Source organism: Rhamphochromis sp. 'chilingali' (genome assembly GCF_963969265.1).
Source record: "Rhamphochromis sp. 'chilingali' genome assembly, chromosome: 9".
NCBI lineage: Eukaryota > Metazoa > Chordata > Actinopteri > Cichliformes > Cichlidae > Rhamphochromis > Rhamphochromis sp. 'chilingali'.
In genome coordinates, this window is record NC_137936.1 from 20643731 (window position 1) to 20652701 (window position 8971).

The 8971-nt window shown below is 40.0% G+C and overlaps 1 protein-coding gene across 3 annotated transcripts; it reads right to left on the reverse strand.

Moving 5' to 3' along the window:
* Window positions 1-1010: 1010 nt before the first annotated feature.
* Window positions 1011-5628, reverse strand: LOC308402831 (uncharacterized protein). Of its 3 annotated transcripts, none has more exons than XR_013972813.1 (7): window positions 4380-5625; window positions 4236-4289; window positions 4043-4088; window positions 3897-3959; window positions 3742-3804; window positions 1876-2047; window positions 1011-1743 (listed from the first exon to the last, which is right to left on the reverse strand). XR_013972813.1 is itself a non-coding variant. In XM_080891929.1 (7 exons), exons 1-6 carry the CDS (start codon window positions 4393-4395, stop codon window positions 1882-1884), a joined length of 396 nt encoding a protein of 131 aa, XP_080748055.1. In that variant the 5' UTR covers window positions 4396-5628; the 3' UTR covers window positions 1011-1743; window positions 1880-1881. The 3 variants fall into 3 exon arrangements, 2 of the variants coding, with proteins under 2 accessions (XP_080748055.1, XP_080748054.1); XM_080891929.1 differs by having other exon boundaries at window positions 1880-2047; window positions 4236-4277; window positions 4380-5628; XM_080891928.1 differs by having other exon boundaries at window positions 4236-4277; window positions 4380-5627.
* Between the last annotated feature and the right edge of the window lie 3343 nt (window positions 5629-8971).

The window sequence follows — 8971 nt, forward strand, 5'->3', positions numbered from 1 at the left end:
CACATTATATATTTCACCTGTGCATCTGAAGTTTCATGTTTTATGTGAATAATTTTGGATCTTACAAAAACATAACCAAAACATTTGGCTAGTTTTCAAAATGTTATTATATTTAAATGTAACTTAGCTGAACACTTACTTGTCCCTGTACTGATGGTGTTTACAGTGCATTAAATGTCCCACAATGACCTAAGAGAAAAATATATTTTTTGAATTTGAATGTTTAATTTTTATTGTAAAATGTTCTGTTGTGTGACAGTTTGGCTATGAAACAGTTGCCAGAGAGACCAGAGAGAAAAACTTTGATACATTGGTTAAAAAAATGCTTATTTACTTTCTTTTGAATTAAGTTTTACTAATACTTCACTATTGCTAAAGTGTGTTGTTATGAATACACTGGTAAATCGCTCTGTAGCTGTTAGTCAACACTGGGGCAGAGTTGGGCACAGTCTAAATATATTATAGTTAAATAGGTTGAGGTTTTCAAAGAGTCTGTCACAGCAAAGGTCTAATGTTTGTTTTATTGTGGCCACTTGGTGTTTACTTCTGGCTCTCTGGGAATTGAGTTCTGAAAATTAAATCTAATGTAAGTGAAAGTCAAAGGACTTTTAGTTTGCTTTGTATATTCAAATCATCAAGTTTATTATGGCTGAACTTCTATTGCTACTGAGCCTCCTCCTGATTTGTTTTTTTTTTTGTTTCGGCCCTCTGGACAGCATTGTATACTAATGTCACAGTATTAAGCATTATTAAGGAACAGTTTTAGTAAGGTATAAGCAAGTGCTTAATTCATCATTGTGTATTGTGTCTGTGTTTACATAAAAACACGACCAGCTGCTAACTCTCTAAAACACTGTTGCCCAAAGCCCGATTGGCTAGTGAACTGAAATTATCCATCCATCCATCAGGTTGTTTATAGCTTGACTGCAGGATTCTCCAGCATTTTCCACTAAAGGAGTTTGAATCACTGCTTAAATCCTTAATAGAAAAAGGAAGATATGACACAGCAGTATGGTAAATAATAAGTGTTTATTATAAACAGTTTCAACACAAAAAGATGGCAACACCGCTCTATCAGAGACCTGGCCTTATTTATTTTATTTATTTATTATTTATTACCCTTTATTTAACCAGGAAGATCCCATTGAGATTAAAAACCTCTTTTTCAAGGGAGACCTGGCCAAGATAGGCAGCAGCAGGTGTCTCACAGTTACAGAAATTACTCACACACAGGCAGCAACAACACACATGCAACAATAAGTGAAAGAATACAAATAAAATAAAATAAAATTCAATAAAATTCAAATAAAAATAAAAAAGTCAGTTAAAATGACAATCAATCTAATTGAAACAGTTGCATGTTATGGACTTGGCCTCAAGGATTCGTAGTTTAGATTTAAAAGCACTTAATGAAATGAATTCAGTCATTTTCCATTCCTTCTGCAGTTTGTTCCAAGCCAAGGGTGCTAAATGGACAAAAGCTCTTTTACCAAGTTCAGTTCGGGCAAATGGAACAGAAAGCAACAAGTAACCATGCGGACGAAGAGAATAACGACCAGCATGTTTCATTACAAGCAGGGAACATATATAAGAAGGCAGCAATGTGACTAAGGAGACGGAAGAAGAAACAAACAAGACAGAGAAAAAAACCCCAAATAAAATAAAATAAACACTTCTGCGGCCTACAGGACCAACCTACTCACTGGTAGCAGCAATGAGGCCCGCAAGCCCACACTACTCAATCTGGAGAGAAGGAAGAGAGAAAGAGAGGACAATTGTTTCTGAGACAATCTGGTGTGGTGGGTATATCAACTATATTGAAATCTGATAGACTGTACTCAAAAACATCACTGAAATCATTAGGCAGACACTCACTCACGGTTATGCATGGTTCGGCGATGAAGAATGGGGTTCCGAGTCTCCGTTGTTGCACAAAGGTTGTGGTTTTTCTTGTTGTTGTTGTTCTGGGAGTACAGCATCGCGTAAATATTCTAAAAGCATCAAGGGGTCTTCATGGGGTCCATAGTGGGAAGGGGTTGTGTGATTGCTGTGGAAATATACGTGTGTTAAAAACATTTTATATATATATGTATATATATATATATATATATATATATATATATATATATATATATATATATATATATATATATATATATATATATATATATATATATATATATACATGGATGACATGAAGCTGTATGCCAAGAGTGAACGAGACATCAATTCACTGATCCACACTACCAGGCTATACAGCAATGACATTGGAATGTCGTTCGGACTGGAGAAGTGTAGTCGGATGGTAACAAAGAGAGGGAAGGTAGTCAGAACTGAAGGGATTGAACTACCAGAAGGCAACATTGCAGACATAGAGTACAGTTAAAAGTACCTGGGGATCCCGCAGGCGAATGGGAACCATGAAGAGGCCGCTAGAAAGGCTGCAACCACCAAGTACCTGCAGAGGGTCAGGCAAGTCCTGAGGAGTCAGCTGAACGGTAAGAACAAGATCCGGGCCATCAACACGTACGCCCTGCCCGTGATCAGGTACCCTGCTGGGGTAATAGGCTGGCCAAAGGAGTAGATAGAAGCCACTGACATAAAGACAAGAAAGCTCCTTATCATGCATGGAGGGTTTCACCCCAAGTCCAGCACCCTGAGGCTGTATGCTAAGCGGAAGGAAGGGGGCCGGGGACTGGTGAGTGTCAGCACCACAGTCCAGGATGAGACAACGAACATCCAAGAATACATTGGGAAGATGGCCCCAACTGACCGAGTGCTCAGTGAATACCTCAGGCAGCAGAAACCCAAGAAAGAGGAGGGAGACGAGGAACCATCATAGAAGGACAGGCCCCTGCACGGTATGTACCACCGGCAGATAGAGGAGGTGGCTGATATCCAGAAATCCTACCAGTGGCTGGACAAAGCCGGACTGAAAGACAGCACAGAGGCACTAATCATGGCAGCACAAGAACAAGCACTGAGTACAAGATCCATAGAGGCTGGGGTCTATCACACCAGGCAAGACCCCAGGTGCAGGCTGTGTAAAGATGCTCCAGAGACAATCCAGCACATAACAGCAGGGTGCAAGATGCTAGCAGGCAAGGCATACATGGAACGCCATAACCAAGTGGCCGGCATAGTGTACAGGAACATCTGTGCCGAGTATAATCTGGAAGTCCCGAGGTCAAAATGGGAGATGCCCCCAAGGGTGGAGGAGAATGACCGAGCTAAGATCCTGTGGGACTTCCAGATACAGACGGACAAAATGGTGGTGGCTAACCAACCGGACATAGTGGTGGTAGACAAACAGAAGAAGACGGCCGTAGTGATCGATGTAGCGGTTCCGCATGACAGCAATATCAGGAAGAAGGAACACGAGAAGCTGGAGAAATACCAAGGGCTCAGAGAAGAGCTCGAGAGGATGTGGAGGGTGAAGGTAACGGTGGTCCCCGTGGTAATCGAAGCACTAGGTGCGGTGACTCCCAAGCTAGGCGAGTGGCTCCAGCAGATCCCGGGAACAACATCGGAGAACTCTGTCCTGCGCAGTATCTTAGCTGGGAACAGCTAAGATACTGCGCAGGACCCTCAAGCTCCCAGGCCTCTGGTAGAGGACCCGAGCTTGAAGGATAAACCGCACGCAGGGGCGTGCTGGGTGTGTTATACAGTATATATATATAGTGTATCATTTCAAAAACAGGATATGTTTGGCTCTTTTGATTTATTTATGACTATACTCACACTTTGTTCTGTGTTATTCCAGATGGCCCCGGTTCTTGACACGCTGGGTACTCTGTCTCAGATCTGATGTATTAGAACATTTGTAAATATTTAAACCTTTTTTTTCCCTTTAAATTGGTTGTCATGTATATGTATACAGAGACTTGTATACATACCTAACGTAAGGCTTGGTCTTATTGCATCCGCTTCTGTGGGTTTTTGTGGTCAACTTATTGACCCTGTGCCGGGGGTATAAGCACAGTTAATACACGGTTTAAACAAAACACACTTATATTTAAAACATGTGTAACACTGTATTTACCTTGTGTTTTTTAGAGGTGTAGTTTGACCTATATAGGCCTGTGATCCTGTAAAAAGAGAGAGAAATATACATTTTAAATGTTACTATATGAGAAAACAGGTATGATTGGTTCTAAACAACGAGACATAAACTGTTTTGTGTGAGCGGGTGACTGTTTTTTTTTTTTAAAAAAAGAAGAAGAAGAAACACGAACCTTGTGTATGTGAAATGTATGCTGTCCCGTTGTGCCGAGCTCCTAAAAATCAGGCTTTTGTTTTAGAAAAGAAAACAGATTGAACACACTATGATATACTGCGGTATAAATTTAAAAATACAATAATAGTTTTGTTTTACTTACCAGATATGAAGTCCATGTTAAAAAAAGAACGCTGTTAGTTTTGTTGACCGTGCTGATGAACAAAGTGCTGTGCTCGCTAGTGCCAATATGAAGTAGTGAGGAAAAATACAGGGTGTCTGGTTAGGATGTTTTTATATAGGTGGGGCTAGTTTCAGTTGATCCCTCTGACATGAGATAAGATTAAAAGAGTAGGATGTAAAGAAGAAAGGAGGAAAGCCTATGGTGGTTCGGTTAGTCAGTAGGAAGTGTAATTGTCTGCCTGTAGAGATAAAGGTGTGGGGTGTAAGAAAATGTGGTGAAACTATAGAGGTCCCTAGGATGTGTCATTACCCCCCCGGGGTTGAACATGGTTTCAGTTGACCTCTGACATGATAAGATAAGATAATGGAACTGTTTGTAAAGAAACATGGTGGAAACTACAGTTGGGATGTGAGAGTGCTGGGATGCTCTTGATAAGGGAGCCTCTTTTATTGTTTTATGACTTCTTTTGCTGACTGTTGGGGGCCTAACTGTAACCCCCTATGTGTAATCATCGAGTCTAACTGTTGCAGAGTTAAGAATCTGTAGTTTTTAGAAGTAACACAAGAAAAGTTTATTTCTAAAGGAATACGTGTTGTTTGTGGTGCTCTATTTAAAACTATTAGCCTCTGTGTCTTTTCGGAGCGCTAAAGAAAAAGTAAAATGCTCCTAAAGTAGTTAAATCATCTATGTGTAATCAACAAGTCTTACTGTTGCAGTGTGTTTGTGACTAGTAGATAATTATAGGGCTAGTTGCATTAAAGGAACGTTGGGGGTTGATACAGTGCTAGTGTGACTATGTGTGACTATGTGCTTTTAAAAGTATCACAGTTTATTTCTAAAGGGATACATGTTGTTTGTGGTATTCTGTTTAAAAACTATTAGCCTGTGAAACTATTAGAAAAGTGAAATCTTCCTAAACTAGTTAAATTAAATGCTGTGTGGGAATACAAGGTTTTTAGAAGTATCACTGTTTATTTCTAAAGGGATACCTGTTATTTGTGGCACACTGTTTGAAACTATTAGCCTCTGTGTGTTTCAGAGCACTAAAGAAAAATCAAAATGCTCCAAACTAGTTAAAATACCCCTAAACAAGTTAAATTAAATCATCTATGTCAAAATAACAGAGCTCTGAGACCTATACAATCCTTTAAAAAGAGTTTAATTAAAACACATAATGGTTTCATTAAATAAAACGCTATTAAACACTTGTGAACTCATATGACCCCTGAACTGAAGTGTGTGTGTGTGTGTGTGTGGGGGGGGGGGGGGGGGGGGGGGTGCAAAAAAAGTGCAGGTATATTACTACTATTACATTATATGTAGTCAAGTTATATATTTAAGTATTATATATTTAGTAGGACAGACGCTTTTCTCTGTGCGCTGGATGTGAGGAAGAGGGATCGTTTGAAGAAAAAATGACTAAGGGTTTAGGAGTGGTGAGTTCAGGAGAAGCCGGATGGTTTTTTCAGGAGGTTTCCTGCTTGCTAAGGTTTGGGTGGGAGCCGCGGTGCGCTGAATTTGAGAAAAAAGACTAAGGATTTTTTAAGGGTTTTGGGAATAGAGTGGGAGTGCTTATCGAGTTATTCTAGGGGTTTTTTGTTGTTGTGCGTTTTTTGGAGAAAAACGGAGGGTTTTTCAAGAGGTTTTTGCTGGGAGCCGTGGTGCGCTTATGCTTGGGGTATAGTTTTTTGGGGATCACAAGAGTTTTTTACGACTCAGACTTTGATTCTAAATCTCCTTGTTCGGATTAAACAAATGCAAATAAATTGAAATAAAGTTTTCCAACGAGGCATGCAACCTGTATCTCCCGCCATACTGAACGTTACAAAAGCACAAGTTTAACTAAGCACTTTTACTCTGGTTTAAGACATTTTCACACACACACACACACACACACACACACACACACACACACACACACACACACACACACACACACACACACACACACGGGCCCAGACACTGGCGCGCGCGGGCACGCATGGACACACAGGTTTGGGGTGCGCGTTTTTAAGCATAAAAAAAGTAAAAACTTTTTAATGGCTTAAAATTAAAGAATGCTATTTTTTGATATAAAATTTTTTTAATAGTAAAATAATTTATTTTTTTGGAAAAAATTAATGAGTTATGAACTACCATAATTTGATGAATATCATAATTTCATGAATGTCATAATTTTATGAATATCATATTTTTATTACTTACTGGGGTCATTTTTATGAGGGGGGTCATAAATCACTCAGTTTGACATAATGGGGCCTAATATCACTTTCTGGAGGACGGTAGTGAGAAGTACTAGGAGTTGTGTCACAGAGGTCAGCTCCCACGAACCTATACATGGGCAATGTCTAGCCAGACCTTGCCCATGGAGAGCACTTAGCTGTTTGGTCTCCAGATATATCTGTTCCCTAAATGCTTGGAAAATAAAGAGTGTGAAATGAAGTTCTTGTCTCCGCTTGATCTCTACCATCAAAAGAACCTGTCGGTGTACTTCAACAGTACTTTAACCTTTGTACTGTTTTCATCAGTTAACTTTATTACAAAGAGTGAAGATATGTGATGATTTGTCTGTTGTCACCGGGTGGTGCTGATGCCTAAATCTGAGGGCAGGTCATGTAATCAGAAAGAGAAATTTATCATCACAAACTGTGAAATATAAAGTTTATCCCTCAAATCTGAAATAAAGCTGATCCTTCTCTATTCCTACACACTCAGGAACCTCAGTTGAGGTCCTGGTCGTTGTGTCCTTGGGCAAGACACTTTACCCTACCGCCTACTGATCAGAATCAGAATCAGAATCAGAATACTTTATTGATCCCTGGGGGAAATTATTTTTTGTTACAGTGCTCCATTTTAAACCAACATTAAGACAAGACAGACAATACGCTAACTAAGAATAGTACAATATATACATATATATACATACATACATACATAAGTCACTTATAAATAAATATTTGGAAAAGAAACATGTGTAGCTGTAGCAGCAAACAGTGTGTTAAGTGGATGCGTTGTACAGGGAGATGGCCACAGGCAGGAAAGATTTCCTGTGTCGTTCAGTGGTGCTTTTCGGTAATCTCAGTCTCTCACTGAACGAGCTCCTGTGACTGACCAACATGTCATGGAGTGGGTGGGAGGTGTTATCCAACATTGTCTTTATCTTGGACAGCATCCGCCTCTCCGACACCACCTTGAGGGAGTCCAGCTCCATCCCCACAACATTGCTGGCCTTACGGATTAACCAGATGATAACCAGATAACCCCTCTGATGATAACCAGAGGGGCCGATGGCGCAATATGGCAGCCTCGCTTCTGTCAGTCTGCCCCAGGGCAGCTGTAGCTACAACCGTAGCTTGCCTCCACCAGTGTGTGAATGCGAGAGTGAATGAATAGTGGCATTGTAAAGCGCTTTGGGTGCCTTGAAAAGCACTATATAAATCCAATCCATTATTATTATTATTATTATTATTATTAGAATCAAACATATGAGAAAGGAGACCCACTGAACATAAATCAACGTGATGAGAACCACTGATAATGAAAGAAAACATCTTTGGGAAAAATTTATTTGAGGAGAATTTTTTTTTTTTTCAGAATTAGAATTTTAGTCTGACCCCAGTCCCATCTACTAACAGAGGAGGCGGGGTTTATAACCTGTACTGCAGCCAGACACCAGGGGGCGAGAGAGACGTTTTGGCTTCATTGCAAGCTATTAGGTTGTCCATGTTTTCTACAATTATTAGCTCTGTCCCAATTTCTAGGCCGCATCCTTCGGAGGACCCAGCCTTCGCGGTCTATGTGGGCCGGGTCCTTTGAAGACCGAGAAGGCCGGAAGTGCGAGACTGAAATGGGACGGTCGAGCCTTCAGATTTGGTGGAGTTTAATAAACTCTGATGTCTGCTCCTTGCTTACTAAAATCTTAGAAATATGGTATCAAGCCAGATTCTTACTCTGGACGGCATTACCTTGGCCTCCAGTAACACTGTTAGGAACCCAGGATATGTCCTTCAATGCACATATTGAACAAATATGTAGGACTGCTTTCTTCCATTTGCGCAACGTCTCTAAAATTAGAAATATCCTGTCTCAGAGTGATGCTGAAAAACTAGTTCATGCATTTATTACTTCTAGGCTGGACTACTGTAATTCATTATTATCAGGATGTCCTAACAACCCCCTGAAAAGTCTTCAGTTAATCCAAAATGCTGCAGCAAGAGTCCTGACAGGGACTAGAAAGAGAGAGCATATTTCTCCTGTATTGGCTTCCCTTTATTGGCTTCCTGTTAAATCCAGAATTGAATTCAAAATCCTGCTCCTCACATACAAGGTCTTAAATAATCAAGCCCCATATTATCTTAATGACCTTATTGTGCCATATCACCCTATTAGAGCACTTCGCGCTCGCAATGCAGGCCTACTTGTTGTTCCTAGAGTATTGAATTTTCTGTTTGAGGTTTATTCAGCTTTGTGAAAACTTTATCTCAGCCAAACCGATTTACTCAGGAACAAATAAAACACTGAAAAAAAAACAAAAAAATAAAATCTTGAAGTTATCCAAGTGACCTATATAT

Coding starts and splice junctions, on each gene's coding strand:
- LOC308402831 (XM_080891929.1), bottom strand. Junction 4,089..4,235: donor ATACATTTCACATACACAAG/GTTCGTGTTTCT, acceptor CTCTTTTTACAG/GATCACAGGCCTATATAGGT. Junction 3,960..4,042: donor ACACCTCTAAAAAACACAAG/GTAAATACAGTG, acceptor CCCCCGGCACAG/GGTCAATAAGTTGACCACAA.